The sequence below is a fragment of the Rattus norvegicus genome, chromosome 8, assembly GCF_036323735.1.
Source record: "Rattus norvegicus strain BN/NHsdMcwi chromosome 8, GRCr8, whole genome shotgun sequence".
In the NCBI taxonomy this organism is placed as follows: domain Eukaryota; kingdom Metazoa; phylum Chordata; class Mammalia; order Rodentia; family Muridae; genus Rattus; species Rattus norvegicus.
Genome location: NC_086026.1, coordinates 118,362,154 through 118,389,622, shown reverse-complemented (window position 1 = coordinate 118,389,622; position 27,469 = coordinate 118,362,154). Strand labels below are relative to the sequence as shown.

At 45.2% G+C, this 27,469-nt stretch overlaps 1 protein-coding gene and 1 non-coding gene across 9 annotated transcripts; one reads left to right on the top strand and one right to left on the bottom strand.

Moving 5' to 3' along the window:
• Positions 1-954: 954 nt before the first annotated feature.
• On the bottom strand, positions 955-27,469 carry Ip6k2 (inositol hexakisphosphate kinase 2). Of its 8 annotated transcripts, none has more exons than XM_063266056.1 (7): positions 24,920-26,527; positions 24,143-24,199; positions 11,394-11,726; positions 9,325-9,547; positions 8,376-8,551; positions 2,148-2,323; positions 955-1,733 (listed from the first exon to the last, which is right to left on the bottom strand). In XM_063266056.1, the coding sequence occupies exons 3-7, from the start codon at positions 11,593-11,595 to the stop codon at positions 1,233-1,235; spliced, it is 1,278 nt and encodes a 425-aa protein (XP_063122126.1). In that variant the 5' UTR covers positions 11,596-11,726; positions 24,143-24,199; positions 24,920-26,527; the 3' UTR covers positions 955-1,232. The 8 variants fall into 8 exon arrangements, with proteins under 8 accessions (XP_063122126.1, NP_067692.2, XP_008764786.1 ...); NM_021660.2 differs by having other exon boundaries at positions 11,394-11,767; positions 24,920-24,946; XM_008766564.4 differs by lacking the exons at positions 24,143-24,199; positions 24,920-26,527 and adding an exon at positions 26,757-26,978.
• Positions 12,410-12,558, top strand: LOC120094456 (small nucleolar RNA SNORA28). The gene has a single exon (XR_005488769.1). It is a non-coding gene; the product is annotated as a small nucleolar RNA SNORA28 (small nucleolar RNA).

Here is a 27,469-nt window from a genome sequence, read left to right as displayed (position 1 = left end):
ACCATCAGACAATGTTTTTCAAGGCAAGGTCTCACTGTGTAGTTGGGGCTGTTCTGAACAATGTAGAACAGGCTGGCCTCAAACTCAATAATCCACCTGCCTTTGCCTCTCAAATGCTGGGACTTATGGACATGTGCTGCCACACCCCAGCCCCCAAAGACAAGGTCACACTAGCAGCCCTGACTGGCCTGAAATGAACAGCAATCCAACTGCCTCTGCCTCCTGAGTACTTACAAGATGAGCTGGACTACACCTAGACTTCACTAGTCTATTTAGGCATGGTAGGGGTAGGCCCAGTGGGACATGGGGAGCTGCCAGATGGTTCAGCCAAGTCAAGAACTTGATATCCAGGCCCTGGTTTTTCCATATCAAATGTTTCTGCCAGTTCTTCTCACACACACACACACACACACACACCCCTTCCAGAAGCTTCCAGGCACACAGCAGTGGTAGCTATCTGGGGCTGTGCTGGCTGGTCTTTGTGAGGATGAGGCTGGTCTTTGTGTTACAGGACTGCTGAGCAGGAATGGTAACAGGTGAAGCCAGGACTGACCATGGCTACCAACAGACCAGAGACTTGTGGCTACTTGAGACCCCAGCATGAGGTCTGGGATATCTGAATTACTATGACCAGGCAACTAATTACTTGCTGCCAATTATCTATGAGAAATCAAAAGCTGGGCCCAAGGATTGGAGCACCTGTTGTCCAACTTCTCCTTAAGCTATGTAGGGCCATGGGAAAACCTATACCAAATGATTTTTGTGTAAGGGTGGTAGAGACCCAGCCAGCACAAACCAGTGACCTGGCTAAGTAGTGTTAGACTGGGACACTTTAGATAAAACTAAGTGTTTGTAATGAGTGGGTGCCAGGCCTGGGAGACCACAACACAGGGTTAAGGCTTCTGCAGGTGGGAGGGAGTCTGCATGCTTAGAAAGAATGACAGCACCACTGTATACAATAAACAAAAAGATCTGTATTAGAACATTTACACTCAGGGAAGAAAGAGGTATCTGCATCATCAAATGTGGAATGTTGAAGAAATAGTTAAAATAAATAAAAGGCTCTGAGCCATCTGGGGCTGGCTCAGGCTGGGGGGGGGGGGGTTACAGGGGCCACTGTCTATCAGCTCCAGGCTGCAGAGGCCAACACCTAGCCATACTGGCCTGCTTCCCGACAGCACAGCTGTAGGGGGACACAAAGCGTCTCTCAGGTACTGGACTAGCCAGCAAGCTCACTCCCCACTCTCCTCACTTATCTCTGTGACAATGTCTATCAGGCTCTGCAGCCCAAAGATATAGCCAGCATCCTGGCCCTCATGCACCACACTGTCCTCGCCATAGAGCCTGCAGGTGGTGTGTGCAAAGTCGATCATGCGCACGTCCACTGAGCTGGCACCGAGAGGCTTGTAGGCATAGGCACCAGCAGACTCATCAGCCGACTCTTCTGAGAGGTCCTCCAAGTCCTCAGCATCTGAGTCCAGGGTCACCTCTGGCCATTCCTTGCCATCATAAATGACCAGTAGGGAACTTGAATAGAAGCGGTAGGATTCCTGTCGCTCCAACACGGCCTTAAGCTCAGTTAGCTTCTTGAGCACAGGGCCCAGGAGCTCACGGCGCAGGTACCGCCCATTGTGAAAGAACTGGAAAAGCGCCTCCTTGAAGCCCTGCACTGAAAGCTTCCGTCCATGGTACTTGTTCATGAACATGAGCTGCCCAGTGCCTGCCTGGTACACCTGTGAAAAAGACCAGCAAGTCAGGGTCAAAGGGCCATTTTAAGACATACCCATTGGGTGAATGTAGGTGATGTGACTGGCTGGTGAGATTTCAGTCTTTAATGCTGGAGAACAAAGCCAGGGCCTTGTGTATACAAGGCAAACTCTACCATTGAGCTTATCTTCAGCTAGTGGAAATGTTTTGGGTTCTGGGTACCAAACCCACTGCCTCAAGCATGCTGGGTGGGTGCGCTCTCTACTGAGATGTATCCCTACTAAAGTCTGTTTGCTGTTTTAAATGAAGCAAACTGAGTGTATTAAGGGCAAGTGGGGGAGACGGAGTGGGAGGAGTTCCAAGGAAGAGTGCCCCAAATGTGAGCTCTTCTGAGCACTTCAGAACACTACACCACAGTCATAATATCTAGGCACAATCACCTGCATGCCACACACTCGAACGCCAATGACTGCAGATGTGCTCTGCTGACATTTTCGGATCTGGTTAGCTGCTTTTTCCTCTGAAGCATCGTCGCCATGCTGGCGTGTGCCCATCTTGAGGTCCAGGACACAAGGCACCTCATAGCGGCAAGTCAGGTTCTCCAGCAAGATGAATTCTGAGTGATTAAGGGCAACAGCACAGAAGGAAGTACCTGCATGTAATGACTCAAGAAGCCCACAGGACACTCTCCACTAGCTGTACTGTCTCCCATGGAGGGGGACACTCTCCACTAGCTGTACTGTCTCCCATGGAGGGGGACACTCTCCACTAGCTGTACTGTCTCCCATGGAGGGGGACACTCTCCACTAGCTGTACTGTCTCCCATGGAGGGGGACACTCTCCACTAGCTGTACTGTCTCCCATGGAGGGGGACACTCTCCACTAGCTGTACTGTCTCCCATGGAGGGGGACACTCTCCACTAGCTGTACTGTCTCCCATGGAGGGGGACACTCTCCACTAGCTGTACTGTCTCCCATGGAGGGGGACACTCTCCACTAGCTGTACTGTCTCCCATGGAGGGGGACACTCTCCACTAGCTGTACTGTCTCCCATGGAGGGGGACACTCTCCACTAGCTGTACTGTCTCCCATGGAGGGGGACACTCTCCACTAGCTGTACTGTCTCCCATGGAGGGGGACACTCTCCACTAGCTGTACTGTCTCCCATGGAGGGGGACACTCTCCACTAGCTGTACTGTCTCCCATGGAGGGGGACACTCTCCACTAGCTGTACTGTCTCCCATGGAGGGGGACACTCTCCACTAGCTGTACTGTCTCCCATGGAGGGGGACACTCTCCACTAGCTGTACTGTCTCCCATGGAGGGGGACACTCTCCACTAGCTGTACTGTCTCCCATGGAGGGGGACACTCTCCACTAGCTGTACTGTCTCCCATGGAGGGAGTTCAGGGCCAAGGAAAGGTCTGAGGCAGCCCTGCTTGCTTTGTCAGGAAAGCACAGATGCATCAGAGGCCCACGGCCCCAGCCAGGGATACACATACTATTTTCCTGAACTCGGCTTGGTAAAAGATCACAGTCTAACAGCACACTGTCTTCAATTATAAATGTTAACAGCAAGTAAGATGAATAAATCCTGTACCTGAAATATGAACTATGACTAGGAGCATGAAATATGTTTCAATTGTAAAAATGTCTGCTTACTAGCCAAGTCTAGAAAGAATGCACAGCCGTAGACAGGCTGCTATGGAACACATTCTGTGGCCCAAACTGGCCTTGGACACAGTGATCTCATGCATCTGGGTTCCAAGCCTGTGTAACCATGCTTGGCTCTGAGTGCCCAGAGTGCCATTTCACCATTCCCTATTTATCAGGAACCAGTGCTGCCCAGAACAGAAATCAGTAACCCATAGCCCACAGTTGTATGGTTTATAACCTAGGGATGGATTTTACATTTCTGGAGTGCAGGGGTTGGAACCAGGGCCTTGTACCTCCTAGGTAAGTACTCTACAATCGAGCCATAGTCTGTTTTCCTTTTTTTTGGGGGGGGGGGTTTGTTTTGTCTTAGATAAGAGCCTCATTGTGTAGCCCCAGCTGGGCTGAAACTAGGAGATCTGCTGGCATCTGTCTCCTTAGTGGTGGGATTAAAAGCACAGGCTACCATACCCAATTATTATTTTTTTTCTTTTTTTTTTTCCGGAGCTGGGGACTGAACCCAGGGCCTTGCATTTGCTAGGCAAGTGCTCTACCACTGAGCTAAATCCCCAACCTCATACCCAATTATTATTACTATTATTATTTTATTTAAAGATTTCTAGTCAGCACGGTGGTGTACAACTTTAATCTTAGTCTTTAGGGGGCAGAGGCAAGAGGATCAAGGCTAGCCTTATCTACAGTAAACTCTAGGATATCTAGGACTACATATAGAGACCAGGCTCAAAACAACAAAAGGAAGGAAGGAAGGAAGGAAGGAAGGAAGGAAGGAAGGAAGGAAAAAAGGATTTCTAAAGTCTGTGTATCTCTGTGTGTCTGTATTGGGTGGTGCAGAGTGATGATTCAGATTCTCTGAGCTGGAGTTACAAGTGGGTACGAGCCACCTAGTTGGATACTGGGAACTGATCTAGTGGTCTCCAATAGTGGTGTCAACTCAAACACAGCTATCTTTACCGCTCAAATTTATATTTTTAATGCAAAATGTATAATACTTTATCAAATATACAATATTTATGACCTAGGAAAATGATGGTTAATTCTGATCTGTTTGGATCCTCAGAATCCCTGCAAAGTCTGGATATGGCTGCATATGCCTGCATAATGCTGCATATGCATGTTTAAGATGAGATGTGAGGTGATGGCAGAATTTCCTGAAGTTTGAGGACTGGATAGCCTGGAGTAAGTACACAGAGAAGTGACAACAGACACTGCCTCAAATAAGCTGGAAGGAGAGGACTGACATGAGGCTCTTCTCCAATCTCTACAGGTTACCATGGCATCTGCTTACCCCTCACATGCATGTACACATGTATCATACATGAAAATATTTTTAAAAGAAAAGGTTTGGTTACAAGTAACTTTCAAGTTTTATTAAAATGCAGCTACACTAATCCATTTATATTAATATCTACAGATGTTGTAGTGGCAGAGTTGTGACAAAAGACTGTACGGGTTATAAAACATGAAATATTTAGTTCTTTACAGAAAAGGTTTACTGCCTTCTGCATTAAGAAGGTTTACATTAGCTCCTGGGACAGCAAATATACACGGTCATCTCCTAGATCCTCTTTTTCAAACCAGAGAGAAAGACAACTAAAGACTGTTGAACTTGGGACTTTTAGGATCAGTAAAGATATCAGTGTAGGCTGGAGATGTGGCTCACTCAGTAAGAGAGAGCTTGTTGAGCAAGCCCAAGGCCCTGGGTTTGATCCCCAATAGAATGAACAAAGCCTGTTCTCGATAAAAATATATCTAATATGCTTAATTCACATACTTGAAATGATGCTAAAAATCTCACTGTGGTGGACACCTGTGGAGGATTAGGACCCACTTACTCATTATTCCACACATCTAGTAATCAAAGGCAGGCAGACATTTCATCTCTCTTTCCAACTGTATCGCAAGGCTATTCCTTGTAGAATTCCAGCTAAAGACTAACAAAATTAGAAAATCACCCAACAGATGTACTAAGTAAAATTCAGATCATGGGAAACTCCACGTTCTTCAAATGTGAACATGCATGTGTTAGTGCTGAAGAACTCTAGCTGTCCGGGGCCTTCTCCCACCTTACACTGTGAGATAGGCGTCATAACTGAACCTGGAACGCATTAACTGACGAGACCAGCTGGTCTCCAGAAAAGTTCCAGGAGACTTCCTGTCTCTGCACTCCACCGATGATTGCAGACCTGTGCTGTCTGTCATGCTGACTTCTCTGTACTGGGGATCCAAATCCAGGTCTTTGTCTTTCTATAGAGAAGCCTTGTCTAACCACAGACACATCTTTCTAGTCCTGGTCCTTATTTACATGCTCTGGCAAGAAATATCTAAAAAGAAAAAATAATACCTTAAAAGTCTCAAACATTTCAAATCCAATGCTATATTAAGAATTCTATATGGATCTGCCCCTTAAACTAACCAACAATAAAAAAGACATTTATTGAGACAAGTAGAAATTATGAATATGAAATAAGCACTCGTTCATTCTTACTGTCTTTGTCTGTGTGTCTCTGTCCCCCTCCACCCCCCACAAACCCCTGTTCTGACACAATGCTTCTCTGTGTACCCTGTTCTGACAATGCTTCTCTGTGTGCCCTGGCTGTCCTGTGTGTACCCCTGGCTGTCCTGGACTTGCTCTACAGACCAGGCTGGCCTCTGCCTCCCAGGTCCTGGAATTACCACCACCACCCAGTGAAAACAGGTATTTTGTAGTAAAGAATTAGTCTCTATAAGTAGAACTGTATCAATGTTTTAAAATATTTTTGTGGATGTACACACATGTTCACATATGTGTATATGTTTGTGTATATGTGTACATGTGTGTGGAGAACAGAGGCTGAAGCTGTTGTCTTCCATCACTTTCTACCTTTGTTTGTTTGTTTGTTTATTTATTTATTTTTTGGAGACAAGGTCTTACTTACACAAAACCTGGTACTTCATGATTTGGCTAGAGTGGCTAGCTAATGATCCCCAGGGATCTCCTGTGTCTACTTCCCAATGCCCGAATTACAGTTGTGTCCAGCTGCTGTTACATGGATGCTGGGAATCAAACTGGTCCTCATACTAAAATATTTTTACATTTTGGGGATACATGATAAGGTATAAACAGAGAGAATGATACATCTCAGACTTGCTTCACAATCAAATTTAGGAAAATAATTAAAAACTGAACAAGGGTAGGTTACCTAAGTTAGCCCAATGGTAAAAGGGTTTGTTTAGATTGATGAATCTCCCAGTACCAAAAGAAAGAGAAAAAAAAGCTGTCATCTGTCCCTAAGACCTAACATGATTGACTGTAGCCCTCACTCCTCAACAAGGGAAACTTCTCTTCCCAGAGAACTACAACCAAACAAAATACAGAGTTGTGGAGCCCAGTCCCAAGGAATACATTTACAACACAAGCCCTGCCCCTAAGTCTCAGAGAATACTGAAGAAGGGGCAAAAAGGTTGTAGGAGCCAGAAGGTCAGAAGTTCAATGTGAGACTGTACCTCCCAGGAATGTCAGAAGCTACACTCACAGTCACCAACATGCCTGCCTAAACATGAGCTCAACAAGGACAACCACAGACATGTTGAAGAGGACAAGGTAAAGTCCACAAGGCCTCAATGCTATACAAAGAACCACAGGTAAGAAATGCTGGGAGTCGGAGAAACAGTCTTCCCCAGGGAAGAACACATAAATATCAAATGGTCAGCTGTGAAAATATGCATACAAATTACACTGTACGGACTGAGCTGGCTATATATATATCTAGGATATATATTTATATTTAGGATATATTTATATTAGGCAATGTACACACACACACACACACACACACACACACACACGCGCGCGCACATAACAAGTCAATGAAAAGAAAGGCCGTGAATTTGAAGAGAGCATATGGGAGAGTTTAGAGGGAAGAGAAGGTGGAAATGATGTAATTATAATCTCAAAAAATATAATTTAAAAAATGTCAGTTGTGGAACACTGGGCATATACACATATCATGACATGAGATTGAATGACAAGTAATTAGAAATTCCATTTTAAACAGTTTTTCTAATAAAAAAATTCTGAGGAATTTCAAATCATGATATGAGAGAGAAAGATAGACAGACAGACATAGACATAGACACAGACACAGACACAGACGCGCACACACACAATCCCTGGGGGAGATGGGGAGCAGTGAGGTGGTTCAGTAGGTGACTCTCAAGCTGTTCTCCCACCTCCACACATACTGGTGAGCTCCTGACCCCAGCCAAATCCAAGCCTGGGTGCAAAAAAACAAACAAAAAATAAGAGTCTAGTGAATGATAAAAGAAAGGGGAAGAAAAAGAATCCTGGTGCTTTCTTTTGTACAGCTTGTGTAGAAGATTCATTCCTCTCAACTGCGCAGACAAAAATCTGTGATACATTCTACAGGAGTCTGCAAACAGGGACCAGCAGCCTCTTGGCAACCTCAGCTAAAGCCCATCCATCCTGTATAAGATGGCTTCTTCTTGAGGTTCTCAGAGAGCCTCTTCTCTCTTACCTGCACTCGGAAACCAGGTTTTATTCCTAAGAGAGGAGACAGCTGCCCAGTTATCACAGTTGCCCTGGGCACAACTCTAATAGAGGAAATTAGCCATAGCTAGTACAAAACAAAACGAGGCCCATTAGATGGCTCAGTTGGTAAAGACACCTGCCACCAAGTCTGATGACCTGAGTTCAATTCTTAGAACCTCCTTGGCGGAAGGAGAGAACTGACTTGTGCAAGCCGCCCTCGGACCCTCTCGTTTATGCTGTGGTACACACATATGCAAGCACACAGACCCACACCCTATAACGGAAGGCTTCAGGCAGGAGCAGTGGCAGGCACCTTCAAGCCCAGTAAGTAGAAGAGTGCTCTAGTCCAGCTGGGCTGACAGACCCTGCTGTCACAAACCAACCAACTACCCAGCCTGCTTCCCCAGTTCTCTCCCAGCTCCCTTGCTGCCTCTCCCTCTGGGAGGAAGAGCCTTTACAAAGGATACTGTACTGGTTCCGGTGCTTCGCGTTCTCCTTCATCCTCTGTAGCTGCTGCTGATGACACTTCATGCTCCAAGGGTTGTAGTGTTTGAGCTGGGAGCTTACAGTTCCCTTTTTTTCTACACTGTAGTATAAGACTTCAGACTTCTTTAGCCACTCAAATTCTTCTTCTAACTTATGGCTATAAAGAAATAAGGATTTGATAAATCACAATATATTATTGAAATTAAATATGAAAGAATAATGAAGCAAGTTTCAAGAGTGATGGGAATTTATCTGATGTCAATATACATATGTGTGTCGCCCAGACTCGTTACACATCTCAAATGGGTGCATGCTATCGTGTGTACACTTTAGGGAGCTGAGTATAAGTTTTGAAGGGGAGCAATCTACCACCAATCTCTATAGCCAGGTGCAACAATGACCTTTTCTCCCCACTTATGAGGTAGGCAGCCTTCATTCCCTGTTCCCAGGTTCTATGATTCCTGGCCTGGTCCATGAGGTCCCTGACTCTAGGGACTAGGGAAAAGTGAAGTGATGAAACTGTACTGGAATTGTCTACTTAACCACAGTACATACTTAACACTTTTATTTTATATTCTCAAAAGTTCTGCCAACCTGTGGAACTTCTACAGTTCTGACCACACGGGACCTCACTTTGGCAAAGACTAACTTGCCATTCTGTCTCCCACCATTAGCAAGCAACCTCAAGTAGAAGAATGGCTTCAGTGTGCTTGTGACTGGGCACAAAGCAGCTGTGGAAGGAATGAGTGAATTTCTTTGATAGCTGGCACTTCTGCTATTTATGCTAAATGGCATGTTCTAATCTGGAGCCAACAGAGCCAGCTGGCATGTGGAACCAGCACCCCATTACCTACAGGTCTGCCCTGAGCTGCTGGCTGTAGGAACTCAGGTATGACCAAGTCCCAGCAGGACCTCTAAGGCTTCACCTACCTCTTCATCTTCTCCTCTTTTCGGTGCTGGCGCACCCAGTCCTTGGGACTCTTTTCTGTTTCTAGGACGTGATGTTTTTTGTTTGTCCATCTCAGCAGCTTACTTTTTGGTTCACAGTCTGAATTGTCTACAATATCCACAGGTCCATGGTCCCCCTTTAATGGATATGCTATTAAACACAAGTTCCTGTCTTCATCTTCTTCAAAGCGTACTGATACCACACCTGAAATGGGGGTGAGGAGCAGAAACAACTTTTAATTCCACAGAAAAATGCATTCTAGATAACATGATTGTAACATTTGTTTTGTTTCTTACCCTGTTCCTTAGTCTCTATGTTGCCAGAGGCCCCAAACTCATCTGCAAACCTAACAAATATCAAAACAGCTAGAAAGAAGTGACACCATACAAGACAAGCAATTAGGGAGCAAACATGGCCGAGAGACTTCCTCTCTAATGCACTCAACAAGGGAAAGCAAGGGCCAAAGAATTACAAGACACATTTTTCCATCATTGAAAATGTTTATTAATTTTTATGTAACTCTTCTAATCCCAAAAGAGACACAAAAAACATTGCTCTATATAGCTCATGAAAGTTTTTATACCCTACACAGAAACTCCGACGGCCTGGAGGCTTGCTTTAAGGCAGAGCCTGACTGCAGGGGAACACAGGCATGCCCTCAGGTGAAGGCACTGAGGGTGAGGAAAGACTGGGCAAGCAAAGCAAAATAAAGCGGCAAACAATCCACACAGCACAGACACCTGGCAAAGGCTTCAGAGGCAACTACGTGGTGGGCGAAAAGCCTTTTGTCCTTCTCAGTTATGCATTTATTGGTTTTTGTAGTTTGTGTCACAAAAGAACAAAATGAACACCAGCAGATGAGGGGCAGGAACACAGACATGGTAGGTAGCCTTGAAAGCAGCTCCCCCTTTTGAGTCTCTAGGACCTGCCATGTGTAACTGGACAGTCTGTCAGGTGGGAGCACTTCAGCGGTGCCGACGAGCGCCTTACAACCGACTGGCTGAACACCTTTCCTCCTAGTCCTCTCTGCCCCACGATCACTCAATCTGCTCAGTCCTTGCTGCCTGCCAGCTTGTTTGCTGCAGGGGAATGCGTGCTCAGAGAGAGACGACACTTCTGGGCGAAGAGGAGCGGGAGGGGGGGTGTCAGGGGACCACACTTCCCTGTGGGCATAAGGAACGACCAAGGGGATAAAAACGGGGCAGGGGTGGCCAGCTAACAAGGGAACTTTGGCTTTGTCCTGGAAAAAAATAACAGAAAAGGACCAAGTGAGGGTCCCCAACACCCCCAGTCCCACCACATGCATTTCCAAGAGAAAGAGGTAACCCAGTCCACCCTGTCTTTAAAGAACAATGTTTCAATTGTCCCAGGAGAATCTAAGTTGCCCTAGTCTTTTTATACCTGGTAATGCACATTTTAAATTAATTTAATGAGTTCTCTTCTGATTTACAAAAGATTCCTCCCTTCCCCAGGAAAAACCTCACCATGCTGGTGGCTGATGTTTCTTCAGAGTACAATTATAAAACGAGAAAAAGTCACTACATGTGAATCAAAGCGTTGCCTTCTCACAGCAGTTTTGGGGACATTCCGTAACAGCAAAAGGCTTGAGTTGCTTGTACAATCCTCCCACTCCTGCGTTCCATCTGCCTCAACCCTGCTCCCAGCCTACCTAATCTCCAGGGCTTCTGGTTTTCTGGAGGACAAAAAGCAGGCAGCAAGAATTCTGTGTACAATCCTCCTAAAGTCTTCCCGAACTGCCCCATATGGGGTTATGGGTTACCTTGAGCAAGAGACACCTGAACATAAAAAATAACTATACTTCTACCAAAAACAATCTCAAAGCAAACCCAGAAAACAAAACAATTGAGCAATCTTACCAGGGCTTGAAAACTGAGGGTGAGGTGCTGGGCTGAGGGCCAAGAGGAGGAGGAGGAAAACAAAAGGGTAAATGGGAAGAGGGAGGGCTCCCAGGACGCTGCCAGGGCCTTCCACTGGCAAAATCCCTTACATCTCACCAGCCTGGCGACCCCTCTAGCAGCCGGGGGCTCACCTTTGTACTGGGGAGTGAATCTGCGCATCTCAGCTGGGAGGGTCTCGTAGAACTGATGCTCCCTCGGAACCAGGGGCTTGCACAGGGTTGTCTCATTGAACCGGAGAACGCATGAGTGCCCCCCAACCTGGTGGACAAAGGGCTCCAGCAGGATGCCCTTGGTACGGGGCTCTACGTCCATGGTCCTGAAGGCTGGGCTCATCCTCCGGACACAGGCAGCAGGGAGAAAGGGGAGGCAGCGGGATCCAGAGGCCAGCTCGTCCTCCGTTTACTGTCTGTCCTTACAGCCGCCTGTTTGATCTCTGCTCCTCGGTCTGTGCAGGCCAGCACACACTGGCGGAAGCAAACACAATGACATGAGGTTTGGAAGTAGCCTGGGAACCGCCTTACAGTCAGTCAGTCACTGGTCTACTCAGCAGGAAGACAAACAGCAAGAGCTTACATAGGGCTCCGCCCACACCGCCTACTCCTGCCCCGCCTTCTTCCAGGAGAGACAAACACCGGGAGAGGGAGGGGGAAGTACACGGGTGGGGCAGATACTGATGAGCAAAGACTGTGCTCCAGGGGCCCCTAAACTGCCAAACCTGGCCACCACAGCAGGCAAAACACAATGCCACAATGGCGTAAAAACACAATTTCCAACACAGTACTCAGATAAAACCTTACAATTTTATAATTAAGGTTGTCATGCTTAAAGAGAAATGGTTCCTAAGTTACTCTGCTAATTATATTTTTATAAAGTGGGTTTTAACTACAGGGAAAACCAATTTACGTATTGTTTAGTACGATTTACTCTCTCAGGTGTCCGCAAACACTGCCCCTTGCCCAAAGCCAAGCCAAGCCCCATTAACCTTATTAGCAATGTAGTGCTGAACCCGCTTTAATGATTAACGTCTGTATCTAAAAACAACTGATTGAAGCTGGCTAACTCCATTTAAAAAGATACACAGTGTTCTAGGTCACCAACTATTTTTATCAGTTCTCTCCTGATCACCAAATGCTGAGGCACACCTTTAAACCAAAGTTGTGAGGCAAAGTTGAGGCTGTCTGACTATAAGAAGGCATACATTCTCGGACACAGTTTGAGCTTGCTAAAGCAAGAAAGTCTCACCTATTCCAGTGTTCTCTTCCCTATGAGGCAAGCTGTCATATAGGATCAAAGAATAAAAAGAATGCAAACATTCTAGTATTCCAACCACTGTTTCTACAGACTTCCTGAGAAAGCGAGACCAAAGGAAAGCTACTGGCTCATGACCAGTTCCAGAATCACATAGGTCAGGGACCGGACTTACTAAACAGTCAGAGGACAGCTCCCCAATGCACAAGCCTTGGAAACATAATCCAAAGTCTTTGTCAAGATATAAATCTGCTTTTGCTACAGGAGTAATGCTAGGTACCAGGCAGGCCCACGGCTAGGAGGCTGGGGCAAGAGGACTGCCCCAAGTTCAAGACTAGTTTGAACTAAACAAGAGTTTTCCAGGTCTCTTGAAACTCATCTCTCCCCCCATAAGAGATGGCTTGATATTGTCCATATAAGTCCAACATACAAGCCAATGACCTGAGCTTGTCCCAGGAAGCCATGTAAAGGTGGAAGGAGAGAATAGATTCCATAGGGTTTTCTCTGACCTCCACATCTGTGCTCATACAAATACACATCACACATATACTAGTAACCGTTTTTAAATACACCCCCTAAAGAGAGCAGGAGCAATAACTTAATCCAGCTGAGCACCAAACCCACAGCCTACACAAGTACTGGACTTGGTAAGTCATGCTTGTAACCCCAGTGCTGGGGAGGCCGAGATGAGATGAATCTTGGGGCTCACTGGCCAGACAGCTTAACCTCATCAGGGTGCTCTAGCACCAGAGGCCCTGCCTTGAAAAACCAAGGTGAACAACCCCTAAGTAAACACCGGGGACTGACCTGTAGGTTCTATATTAATGTGCACCTATACACACATATGCATTCATATAAACATGCATGCATACGTGTGTGGCACAAGTGTACTGCATCGCACCTGCACAGGCACACATACTGCATACTATTCAAATGTAGTCAACTAAGGGTATCTTTCCATCTACCCCTCCAATGAAAAATTTTTTCTTTTCTTTTTTTTTTTTCGGAGCTGGGGACCGAACTCAGGGCCTTGCACTTGCTAGGCAAGCGCTCTACCACTGAGCTAAATCCCCAACCCCCAGTGAAAAAAAATTTTTTTTTTTTTTGGTTCTTTTTTTCGGAGCTGGGGACCGAACCCAGGGCCTTGCGCTTCCTAGGTAAGCGCTCTACCACTGAGCTAAATCCCCAGCCCCCCCAGTGAAAAATTTTAAATGACTCCATGGCATCTCTGTAGAGTGTGGTGTACTGTACATGGTGTGGACAGAGGCCGGTACTGTACATGGTGTGGACAGAGGCCGGTACTGTACATGGTGTGGACAGAGGCCACTTCCACACCCCCCCTCACCCAACTATTTCTTTTTTTTTTTTTTTCCCTTTGCCAGAGTCAAATCTGGTGACAGAGAAAATGTCCAAATGTGAAGTGGAATTAGAAAACTGATTAGCCTGTGGTGAAGTGGAGCCAGACTCTTGTCACTCAATTGGGGAATGACTCCAGTCCTTGGTTCCCTTTTTCCTTTAGGGATCATTTTCTGGTCCATAAAATGTAGACCTTCATGTAGACCTCTGCTCCTCCGGTTGTTATTTATTTTTTGATAAAACATTCCACATAAGTTCTGTTCTACTCACATTTAGAAGCAGTAAGGAGGGTGTTTCTGTTCTAAGTACACTGTACTTTCCCAAGCATTACAAAGCCCATCAACTTTCTCCCTTGAGACCTCAGAAGAAAGAAAAGACCAAAGGGGGTGACTCTCTGCCCCACTTGTTTCTCTCTGCTCCACAGGCAGCTTGAGTAGGTTACTAATTGTTTTTCTAATAAAGCAGAGTCTTGCTATATACCTAAAACTTTCAGCAATCTTCCTGCTTCAGACCCTGAAATGCTGTGTATTACAGGCATGTGTCACTGCCTAGCCTGCCAGTGATTTACTAACACCCAAAGACTAAGGCTCAGTTTTTCAGGAGCCCTGGATTAGCAATGGTTACTGTAAAGCTCTTGCAATCTCCGGAGACCAAGAAGACCTACAAAATCCTGGCTTCTAATTTAGCAGCTGTTTTAGCTTTCCACACTGGCTTGTAGTTCACAAACCTACGAGTAAAAGCAGAAAATACCAACTCTAGAAAAGGACAGCATGCCCACAGTACAACCCACTTCAATAACTGTCAGTGCCTTAACTTTTTTATTTTTTAAGTACTGCATGTTAAACCCCTGGGCTCTTAGCTCACTCCTTCTGAATTTACTTAATGAGACAACAAATGGATCCACAGGAGACACTTACTTTGCCTCAAAAAAAGCCCCAGGGTCAGGTGGTCATGGGGGGACTGTGTGAGGTAACATAGCCTCATGGTACAAAACAAGCCTTTCCAGTCAATCTCCACAAGGAGCCCTGGGGGCACCACTAAACACCTGCTCAGCACACCTGACACAATCCACAGCTGCACTAGCAGGGACAGTCACGACATTCTCCTACACTGCTGCTAGGAGTACAGAGCCACAGAATCCACAGTGACAGAAAACAGGTAAACAGTTACTGACAGGCCAAAGCAGAGGACAGAGTTGACTGAGGCCCCAGAAACTCTCGGGGGTTGTAGGTGGCCTGAAGAGTATGTGACTAGGATAAATCTGCCAGGAACTCGTCAAATCATGGACTTAAAGTTGCCTCTTTCTGTACATCTTCAGTCACGTATGCCTAGGTCAGCCTGGTCAAAATTACATCATTCTAGTTTTTATATACGCACATACATACATACATACATACATACATAATGTGTGTGTGTGTGTCTGTGTTGGTGTTGTGGTGGTGGTGGTGGTGGTTGCCGTATGTGTGTTTGCCCAGGCTAGCTCTGAACTCACAATCCTCCAGACTGGCTAGCGAGGATCAGAATCTATGCCACTCCCAGCTCTCAACTCATTATGCAAGGGCCACATACTTGGCTTTTCCCAGGCTCTGGTTCCAGTGAGAGGGGCTGGGAGAGAGTGTCCTACTGGGCTGCCCATGCTGGCCTCAGGAGTTAGTCTCTAATGATCCTCCTGCTTGAGCCTCCAGAATGGCTAAGTACAGATGTCACCTGAAATCTTCCTGATCCTTAACTCCCCACCTCCAACCCCACTGTCCCAGCCTCACTGGCCTATGACCCTTGTTTTACTTTCTCCTCCTTGCCTGTCTGTCACCACAGAACATACTGTGCTTATACATTCTGTCTCCTTTTCTCACCTCTGCTTGAAACAAGTTCTGTGGACTAAGGTTTTTTTGTTGTTGTTTGTTTTTGAGACAGGTTCTCCTTATTGTAGCCTTGGTTGGCCTAGAACTCAATATACAGAACAAGCTGGCCTCAAACTCAAGAGATCTGTTTGCCTCTGCCTCAAATGCAAAGATTTATTGATATGTGCACTACCGTGCCAGCCTAGAATTAAAAACAAAATTTATTTTATTTTATATGTATAAACTGCTTGTGTGTGTGTCTATGCACTATGTGCTAGCACAGAAGCTACAAGAGTGTTGATTTTCTGAGACTGGAGTTACAGAGAGTTGTTGCTGAGCCATCATAGGGGTATTGGGAATTGAACCCTGGTCCTGTGGGAGGCAGCCAGTGTTCTTTTATTTTTTTCTTTTTTTTTTCAGAGCTGGGGACCAAACCCAGGGCCTTGCGCTTGCTAGACAAGCGCTCTACCACTGAGCTAAATCCCCACCCCTCAGCCAGTGTTCTTACTGCTGAGCCATCTCTCCAGTCCGATATAAGACATTGTGGCTCTTTGGTTTACTCTTGAATCTCCAGAGTACAAAACAAACAACAAACCCCAGCAGCACAGAAGAGGTGTTCCACAGAACTCCTGCAACACTACCACATCGTGTGTATTATCATCATAGATCATCAGGATGTGAAGGGAAACCCATACCGACGATACAGTGAGCACAGCTGTGAGGGCATGCTGCACGCTTCACATTCCAAGCACAGCCCAGTGCAAACACTTATTACAGACACATTATCAAGTCTGCCTAAACAAGTATAAATGTACCATCTAGGACCAGTTGGTATGGTAGCATTCCAGCAGGGGAAACCCTAGGCTCTTGGTGTTTGTTTGTTTTTTTTTTGTTTGTTTTTTTTTTGGTTCTTTTTTTTCGGAGCTGGGGACCGAACCCAGGGCCTTGTGCTTCCTAGGCAAGCGCTCTACCACTGAGCTAAATCCCCAACCCCTTGGTGTTTGTTTTTAAGACAGGACCTCAGTTGTACTTCTGGCTGGCCTTAAATTGAAGCTCACTATGTAGACCAAGTTAGCCTCAAACTCACAGGTATCTGCCTTCCTCAGTCCATTACCCAACCTTCACCCAAAGTGCGTGGATTAAAGTCATGCACCACTCTACCTGGTGATTTTGATTTTTTTTTCCTTCTTCTTTTTTTTTTTTTTTTTTTCAGAGCTGGGGACCAAACCCAGGGCCTTGCGTTTACTAGGCAAGCGCTCTACCGCTGAGCTAAATCCCCAACCCGTGATTTTGATTTTTGAGACTTTATTTAGTTTAGTCTAGTTTTGTTTTTTTGAGACAGGGTTTCTCTGTGTAGCTCTGGCTGTCTCAGAACTAATTCTGTAGACGAGGCTGGCCTCAAACTCAAGAGATCTGTCTCCCTCTGCTTCTCTAGTGCTGGGACTAATGTATACCATCGCTGTCTGGCAACCTTTTTATTTTTTTTTTTTGAGACAGTGTCACTGTATAGCCTAGATGATCTTAAACTTGCAGTGATCCTCTGGCAATTACAGGTGTATCCTACCGTACCTAGCCAAACCCAGATGCTTAATGTTACAACAACTAACCTTTTAGGAAATCCTTTCTTGTGGAAAATCAAGCAAGACAACAGTTTAATAGAATCACCTCTTAAATTGTAACTGTAAAATTTCTATTCAATTATAGTTTAACACAAATAAACTAGAATTCAGAAATTCTTCGCCTATTAAATCACAAAGATTCAAGGAGATCAGGGTGTTCTACTGTCAATGAAAGAAGTCATATTTTGCAGGTAAAGTAAAACGACATCATGAGTTGCTCTCAAGTGTATACAGCAAGCCTCTCCAGCAATAAGTCTGCCAGGCAACTGTAGGCTAGGTGTCTCAGAAAGCTGACCTGGGAGAAAACCTAGCATCTCATTTCCTGAGTTTCCATAGATGCAGCAAGGGGAATACAATCTATGATAAAATGAACAGAAGAAGGAATTTTAGCAAGCAGGCATAGAGGCACACACCTGTGATCCCAGCACCGGAGGCAGAAACATGAGGACTGAAGCTATGCAATCTCCATTGTTTGAACTATAAAGACTTACAGAAAGTACTAGCTCTCAGGGTTAGTGGCACTCTCCAATTCTGACTCTCAGAAGGTGAAGGGAGAAAGATCTGGAGTCAGTGGCCAGCTCGGGAGTGAGTGACCAGTCTGGGTTACACATACCAAGACCCAATCTCAAAAAACAAGAAAAAAAAAGCAAAGAGAAAGGAGGCGGGAGAAGAGCAGAGGAGAAAGAGAGGGAGAAGGGCAGACTAGGTAAGAATCGTATCAGCTTATGTCACAACAAACTATCAATTTAAAATGTTGAAATGGGGCTGCTAAGATGATTAAATGTGGGGTTGAGGAGATGGCTTAGCGGTTAAGAGCAGTGGTACTCTTCCAAAAGACCTGGGTTCAATTCCCAGCACCCACATGTCAGCTTACAACTGTCTATAACCCCAGTCTCAGGAGATGGACACCCTCTCTGGTTTCCACTGGCACCAGACATGCAAGTGGTGCACACACATACAAGTAGGCAAAAACATCCGTGCACATAAGTATTTAAAAATAATTTTTAAAGATTTATTTATTATATTTAAGAACACCGTCTTCAGACACACCAGAAGAGGGCATCAGATCTCATTACAGATGGTTGTGAGCCACCATGTGTTTGCTGGGATTTGAACTCAAGACCTCTAGAAGAGCAGTCAGTGAGCCATCTCTCCAGTCCCTAAAAATATATTTTTTAAAACATGGTTCATTGGGTAAAGGTTTTTGCAGTTGTGTCTGACCACTTAGGTTCAATTCCTGGAACCTAGTGTGAAGAACTGACCCCCGTAAGTTGTCTACTGACCTTCACATGCATAGAGTATTTGAAACTCCTTTAAATACTAATTCTGACCATACCTTACTTTTAACACCAGGAGAGAAAACAGAATGGTGGAGTATTCCCAAAACTGATATAAAAACAAAGACAGTTTCCCAGCTCTTCAAGGGTTTTGAACTACCCACCGAGCAACACTGATGTAGCACATACTTTGGGCTTAAGAAATTCACTCCATATTGGAATCTGTGAGAAATGGTTCACATTTCCCCAAGTGAAGATTATGACCCAGGTTATAATACTTAATCCTGTAAGGCACAGGATAATCAGAGGAGAAAACAACCAACTTCTCAACTTTCAATAATAATGGGGTAGATTTTAACAGAAATAAGTGCTGGGGGTTTTGCTTTCTTTGAAACAGGGTCTCCTGTAGCCCAGTTTGGCCTTGAACTTGCTAGGTAGCTGAGAATCACTTTGAACTTCTGATCCTCTTAAGTTTACCTCCTAAGTGCTGGAATTATAGGTGAGCACTACACAGAACTTGTGTATGGTGGGGATTGAATCCGGGGCTATACACAGTATTAGGAGAACATTCCTGGCCATGTTTTGTTTTGAAACAACAGTCTACCTATGTCACTCAGGTTGGCTTTAAAATCACCATCCTTCTGCTTTGACCTCCTGAGTGCTGAGATTATAGGCCTGAACCACCATGAGCTCTTGTTTATTAAACACTTACTGTTTACATGGCTCCTCCATTCTTACAACTCTCTGGGAGAGGTACTGATTACTGTCCTTACAGGTGTGAACATGAGGCACTTATTATCCAGGTCTCGGCACAGAAAAACAACAGATGCCTGAAATCAAGGACTCACTGCCAAGAGCACAGAATCATTCTAACCTCAAGGAGTTAGGGCTTCTTTGCTTGCTCTAAGGCTCTCCCCACCCACAGCAGTCGATGAACCTCCAGGAGCAGTAGGTACAGAGACAAGGCACGAAAGCCCTGCACAGACTCCACCTCTGCACTTCAAAACTGAGTATCCATTTTCTACACGTTTCTTTTTTTTTTTTTTTTTCTTTTTTTTTTCGGAGCTGGCGACCGAACCCAGGGCCTTGCGTTTGCTAGGCAAGTGCTCTACCACTGAGCTAAATCCCCAACCCCAAGTTTATTTCTTATTTAAGAAAAAGCAAGCAAACAAACAAACAGTGTGTGTGTGCACATAAGTGTGTGTGCCAATGCATGGAAGCTAAGAGGTGATGTGGGTGACATCCTAAGAAATGCTGTCAGCTCCAGACAAGATTCTATGCTCCCTGTCTTCAGCGCTTCTTTTAATCCCAAATCTGAAACAAAGGGTACCAAAATGATGTGGACTTCATGGACAGTCAACCCCAACATGCTCCAGCCAGCACCCCCAGTGAACTGAAACAAGGGTCAGCCCTATGCAACATCAGATCCTGTGCCTCAAACAACTTTAGTAACCTCCTCTGGGTCTTCTCGAGACCGCCTTCAGGCAAATATTGTACCTCTAGGCTTTACAACAATATTACACGTTCACTGATTCTGTCTATGGACAGTCAGCTTTCCTCCAGGAACAAACCAGAAAAAGGAAAAGAGAAAAAAAAAAAGAAAGCAAGCCAGCCAGCCTTGTGAGAAAACTTCTAAGACAGTACCATTCATAACACTATGTCCTAAACAGCCTTCCCAAACCCGAGGCTTCTAAACCGTCTTTAAAGTCTACTTCAAGGAAAACAAACCCGGCTATATTTGTAGTTTTGTGAGAAGATACGTATGCTCCGGTCAAGGAAAACGAAACTGAGGAATGAGGACCGAATACTAAAAGAGCACTTGCACTTTGACATCATCACTCGGTGTGCCATGTGCATAAGCATTCATTCCTATTCTTTCTCTTACAACAAGAAAATTATGTAGCTTCCAAAGTAAAGACTCTGAGAAACAAATACATTCCTGTCCTTTCCTTTCCCAGGCCTTATTTGGCCAGTTAACCACACTTATCAATATTCAGGCCACAGATCTATGAACAGCTGCCACCTGTCACCCCCACAAAGGTCTATACTCCCAAATGTTCCAGGACCGTTTACCATGGGCTCAGAGTTCTCAATGCAGACAGAACATCCCAACTGCGCAATGACGTTATCACGCATGAGGCCTTGGGAAGGCACTTTTCAGTCACTGAAGGCCCTACACAAATCCCACGAAGACCAAAGAATCGGGACCTACATCTGCACATTCGAATATGCATGGTAAGAAAGCTGCAAACAGCCCGGTATAGTGGCACATGAGTTTAGTACCAGCTCCCCAACACTCGGAGGCAGAGGCAGGCAGATATCTGGGGGTTCTGTGTAAAGACAATTCAAGACTGAGACAGGTAAGAATTTAGGTGGTAGGCAGTGCAGCAGGTCACACATAGTCTCAACACTCAAAAGGCTGACATGTTCTCTTAAGTGAGACTCCATCTCAGGAAATAAAGTGCTGGGTGTGCCGGTGCGTGGCAGGCAGACCTCTCCAAGCTCACTCAGCCTGGTCTACACTGCAAACTTAGCCAGAGTGACATGCTTAGATCCGGTCTCAAAAAAAAAAACAAAACAAAACAGAAGTTCTTTGTACAGCTATGTTAAAAACTTCTGTCTTGGGTTGGGGATTTAGCTCAGCGGTAGAGCACTTGCCTAGCAAGCACAAGGCCCTGGGTTCGGTCCCCAGCTCCGAAAAAAAGAAAAGAAAAAAAAAAAAAAAAAGAAAGAAAGAAAACAAACTTCTGTCTCTAGCAACTGATTTCAAAAAATAGTATAAAAAATTAAAAATTAAAATTTGGGTAGGGAGAACAGCTAGAGAAAATATTATTATATTATTATCCACTGTTCATTTTATACTTACAGAACAACAACAGTCTGTTACTCTCCTAAAATAAGCAGCAAAGGGTGGTGCAATATTTTTGTATTCCCCAGTGGAGCAGAGACAAGTGCCTGCAGCCCCATGGGACATCACATTTCTGTGTGTGCAGCTAGAGTTTGGAAAGGCTGTTTGTTGGTCCTAAAGCAGCCCCAGCCAGAAGAGAAGCACAAACCTCAGGACAAGGACTGGTAGGGTGCTGAGAGCTAGTATGAACGGAGGGATTTAAGACAGAGCAATAAGGGGGCTGGGGATTTAGCTCAGTGGTAGAGCGCTTACCTAGGAAGCGCAAGGCCCTGGGTTCGGTCCCCAGCTCCGAAAAAAAAAAACCAAAAAAAAAAAAAAAAAAAAAAAAAAAAGACAGAGCGATAAGGCCCATATGGAGCCATTAATATCATATAGGGTCAGTAGAAGAGAGGGAGCATCCGCTCTTAAGTCCAGCTGTGTGAAGTCCCACCCTGAAATCAACTGCTTGCACTCATTCCTCTCCTCACAATGAAAAAGCAATCACCAGGCCAGGAGCTCTGCTTTTTGGTCTATAACACATTTTATTCCATTAAAACACAAGCTTTATTCTTCCTTCTTTAGATCTGAACTTCAGCAACTAACTTCTTTTTCTTCCTTTCCTCGTCCCTTTTACTGAGACAGAGTCTTGATAAACAGTGCAGGCTGGTCTTAAAAACAGGCAGTCCTGCCTCAGCCCCATAAGTGCTCAGAGAATGGGGGGAACCACACCTGGCTTTAGACCATTTTTAAATGAGTGGTAAAATTAATGGATAAGGGCCGGAGAGATGGCTCAGCGGTTAAGAGCACTGACTGCTCTTCCAGAGGTCCTGAGTTCAAATCCCAGCAACCACATGGTGGCTTGCAACCATCTATAATGGGATCTGATGCCCTCTCTTTTCTGGTGTGTCTGACGACAGCTACAGTATACTCATATACATTTAATAAATAAATATTAAAAAAACTAAAAAGATTAATGGATAAACACTATTTTGATCAACTATGAATTTCTGTTGTATTAAGAATAATCCAGGGGTTGGGGATTTAGCTCAGTGGTAGAGCGCTTGCCTAGGAAGCGCAAGGCCCTGGGTTCGGTCCCCAGCTCCAAAAAAAAAAAAAAAAAAAAAAGAAGCAAGAATAATCCAAAGTGAGCAGAAAGTTTTATAGAGATCTTCTATGACAGGGCAGACAAAAAAGTTGGCCTTGATGGCACAGCCATGGAAGCCCAGCTCCTTGGGAGGCTGAGGCAGGAGGATATAAGCTCAAGGGCTACCCAGATAACAAGGGAAGCTCAAGACCAGTTGAGAAATTTTCCAGTCTTTACTAAATCAAATCAAATAAATAAATAAATAAATAAAGATGGATGGATAGATTAATTTTAAAGGCGGTGAGGGTTAAACATGGAGCTCAGGGTCAGTGCACTTGTCTGGCATGCATAGGCCCTGGATTCCATTCCTAGAACTGAAAGAAGCAAGCAGATAGAAGACCCCCTGGGTGATTTTGGCTACACTCAGGAGCTTAGAAAGCAGACACTGGACTGCAATCTCCCAGACACCAAGATTCAAGAAACCTGAGGACTGAAATCCATCAGCTCAGAGCAAGGTGATTAGGATGAAACACTTGACAGGAACTAGATGGAAAACAGGAATGAAGTATGTACCACAGAGAGTTCCAGCACAGGAATTTTTTTTTTTTTTTTTGGTTCTTTTTTTCGGAGCTGGGGACCGAACCCAGGGCCTTGCACTTCCTAGGTAAGCGCTCTACCACTGAGCTAAATCCCCAGCCCCCAGCACAGGAATTTAATAGTAGCTGTAGCTGTTAGCATTTTCATTCTTTGTGAAAGTTTCTGTAGACACTGACCAACCACACTAGATTTGGGGTATGTAATCCTCCCTACTATTTGAGCCTGAACTAAATTTCACATTGGTGGAAAAAAACAAAACAAAACAAAACAAAAGACCCCTCAGGGGCCAGAGATGGATCAACTGGTGCTTGCTGCATAAGCCTGGCAGCTTGAATTTGTTCCTTGAAGCACATACAAACAGAAAGAGAACTGATCAATCCACAATATTCCAGAGTCTGTCCTCCATAAGTACCCTGTCTCTCTCACAAACTATACACAAAGAGAATAACAAGAGATTTAAAAGTTTTAAAGACGGAGCTCTTCCCACACTGCCTTGGCTGTGTGGACTTAGAATTGTCTCTGGATCACAGGTCTGCAACAAGCTGAATACGGCTTGGTGGCTCTTTCTCAACTTCTGACACGAAAGATTAACAAGAGGGAGGCTTCAAATGCAGCTACTCATCACAGCCAAAGGTCAGTAAGCACAGGGAATGGTCAACAAAAACCAGAGGCTCTATCCCGCAGCTGCTTCAATAACCATATCACAAGAAGCCAGAGGAGCAGGTAAACTGAAGAGACTAAAGAGCCAGCTCAGTCAGAGTGCTATGAGCAGATCTGCATCCATGAGTTAAACAAATCTGAAGTAAAAACTTCAGATGGGCCAGTATATAGGAGACCTTTAAAAAAAATAAGGAATTACAAGATGTTAAGCAGAGTAATGGCACTGTAGATTGGATAGCTAGCTTTTTCTTCCTCTTAAGACATGGACTTGCTACACAGCACAAGCAAGCCTGACTTTGTGAACCTCCTACCTCATTTTTGAGTACCGGGATTCACTCACAACTCCAAAACTTCTTGTCTTCAGCACTCTAAAATGTGTAAACAAAGTTACATTTTTGGGGCTATGGGGATATCACTCAAGTATGATTTCAAAAGTCCTGGATCTGAGACTCAAAGCAAAACAACGAAAACATTTCTGGGATATACACCTTCCAAAATTCAGCTTTCTTCTATTTTTCCTTCTTTAAAGAGTGAGGCAAAGGATTGGAGAGGTTGCTCAATGGTTAAGCACACTGCCTACTCTTCCAGAGGTCCTGAGTTCAATTCCCAGCACCCACAAGGCAGCTCTCATCAGTCTACAACCGTAGCCCCATGGGATCTCGTGCCCTCTGGTGCACCTACATAAGGACAAAATACCAAAAAAAAAAAAAAGTACTTGTGATGGCTCAGGACTAGGGAGGCAGAGGTAGGCAGGTCTTTTGTATTTGAGGACGGCTGGTCTACCAAGCAAGTTCTAGGACAGCCAAGGTGACGCAGAGAAGCTCTGTCCCAAAAAAATAAAATAAAATATGCTTTAAAATGTAATCATACGGGTTGGGGATTTAGCTCAGTGGTAGAGCGCTTGCCTAGGAAGCGCAAGGCCCTGGGTTCGGTCCCCAGCTCCGAAAAAAAGAACCAAAAAAAAAAAAAAATGTAATCATACTAAAATCATCTCCTTATTATTTTCTATCGTAAATAATATGGTCTATTTATAAAATAGTCCTTCCACGATATGAAATAATTTCCCTTGTGAGCATTAGGGCAAACACCTCTAATCCTGGCACATCAGAGGCAGGGGCAGGCAGGTCTATGAGACCAAGTCTCAAACACACAAACCTCTTCTCTTAAAAGGGAAAATCTTCCCCAGTGTATCCTCTTTATGAGCCAACAATGGAAAATTTCCACCTCAACAAGCTGGCCTCAGGAAGGTTCAAACTCATCCTTGTTGCCTAGATACCAGTGACATCTCTGGGGCTTACAAAAGGCCCTGACATCCTCTGCAAAGGAAAGGAAGTTTCATCAGTCAGCAATTAACCCTGGTTCATTCTAATGCTCAGATACTTGGTTGTAAAGACCAAAATCTGGATCCTAGGAAACTCCAAAGCACCAAAGAAGTCTATTACATAGGACAAATTGGTTTTGACAACGGTAACAGGTCTAGTCCTGCTACTGACGCACTTGAATTCTACTTGTAACAGAAAATTAGAGTAAAGGTAGGTGGACCAGTCTGAGTAACAGTCAACAGTTCAACCCATTTGATGTCCAAAAAAATGTGGTAGGCAGTCAGATGCCCTGTTCACACCAAGCATAAGTACTCATTTTGTATTTCTATCTGCAGCTAAAATTAAAACAACAAAACCCTACAATTACACTCTCCACGGCAACAACTTGGTAAATAAGTATCTCCCATCTCTTAAAATGTTATCCCAGGGGAAAATGCAAAAGCAGCAAACATTTTAAATATTGAAAATCAACAAAAATGCTGTTAACAATGAAGGTCCTTTAAATATTTAATATGTATCAGCACCATATTTGCTGTTTCAAAAACTTTCAGGGCTTCTTTTGGGTCTTTTTATTTTCATAAATATTCGTTGACAATTCCAAACATGTATACAACGCATTTTGACCATTTCCACCCCCCCTGGTCCCCTCTTATCCCCCTCCCTCTCTGGATCCTGCCTCTGGATCCCTTCGGTACTTTTTCTTACAAATATTCTCTATGTACATTTTGCTAACGAAATGTTTATTTACATGCGATGTCTAGCTCTATTTCCTTTAGCATGTAAGAAGAGCACTAGATTTCACCAGTTCCTACATTTCCCACTCATTTTTCCACTAGCACAGATTGATATTTGAAAGAAATTAAAATTCTAAAACTAATCAAGTCATTAGGAAGGATGCGTAAGATACAGTCTTGTTCTCAAACGTGAACAAAATCGCACTCGCGGTAGGAACATCAGCATTAGGGGGGAAAAAAAAAGACATCTTCTGATTTTAAGGTCTTGAAGGAGGAGGAAAAAAGTAAGGTTGGATACGCAGATCACCTTCCCCCCTCCCCCGATCAAATAGGAGCTGACTGGCACAACTGACGTTCAACACCCAAAATGGCTGCACATCTGCCGGCCCAGGTAGCAGTACCTGAGGATCCCGGCTGACCCCTTCATCCAAAGATAAAGACCCCATCCTCAAAGACCTGGGAGATCGTGGCCGGGCGACCTCTCAGATAAGAGATACTGCCCACCGGAAGACCCAGGAAGACCGCTTCAAAAACGGAGAAAGACAGTCGTCGTCTCCTGCCCCCACCCCCAACCCCCCAGTTCCAGTAGACCCTCTCCAATGCCGGGGGAAGAGATCCTGCTCCCCCTCAGTGGGAAACGCTACTCTCCCCAATGACAAGAAGATACAATGCCCCCCCCCGTAAATAGGGGGAAATGACTCCACAAAAAAGGGGGGAGACCGCTTCACAATGACAGCGAGAGGACCCCTTTCCCAAATCATCTGGAAAGCCTCCCAGGGATCACGGAGCCCGGCCGCTAACAGCACCGAAAACCTCTTCCCTTGAGCCCCGGGGTGACAGGGCCACGGGCCGTGCGGGGCGGGCGTTACCTGCGGCCACAGCCCAGTCCCGCGACGCTTCCGTCCTATTGTTTCTCTTCCACCAAAATGGCTGCGGCCGGGCTCGGCCCCGCCCCCCAGCCTCGCTCCCGGCGCCCCTCGCTATTGGCTCGCACCCTAAGTCGCGCAAGCAGACTCAGGCAGCCTGAAAGACTGTTGCTAGGGCGCCGGGATTCGCTTCGGGCGGCTTCCTGAATGGGCGAGGGGTAGGGAAGAGGCGGAGCGTTGTCCTGGGTGAGGAGGGTAGCCAGTATGTTCTGTAGTGGAGGTAACTAACTGATGGGCTGCGTGCCAATGGGTCGATTGCCGAATGCCTCGGATAAGGGTAGATGGACAGACAGTCCTGGTTTGCCCCGCACTGGGGAGTTTCCTAGGATACAGGAATGTCAAGGCCAAAATTCATTCTGTGACAAACTGCAAAGCTGGCAGATGGATGAACAGAATTGCAGGTGAACAGTCGCTAAGATGAATAAAGGGATAGCAATGTGGAGCAGAGAGAATGACTACAGACGACAAATACATGGCTCTATAGCGGGCCGGTAAGATGGCTCGACGGGTTAAAGGCGCTGATAGGAGTGCAGTCTTTGGGACTCACATGGTGAAAGGAGAGAACTGACTCCTGAAAGTTGTCTTCTGACCTCTGCAAGAGTATTGTGACAATCTTGAATTCTCCCTCTCTCTCTCTCTCTCTCTCTCTCTCTCTC

Coding starts and splice junctions, on each gene's coding strand:
- Ip6k2 (XM_008766564.4), bottom strand. CDS start 11,595: ATGAGCCCAGCCTTCAGGACCATGGACGTAGAGCCCCGTACCAAGGGC. Junction 9,548..11,393: donor ATTCACTCCCCAGTACAAAG/GTGAGCCCCCGG, acceptor CCCCCATTTCAG/GTGTGGTATCAGTACGCTTT. Junction 1,734..2,147: donor TTCGAGTGTGTGGCATGCAG/GTGATTGTGCCT, acceptor TCTTTTTCACAG/GTGTACCAGGCAGGCACTGG.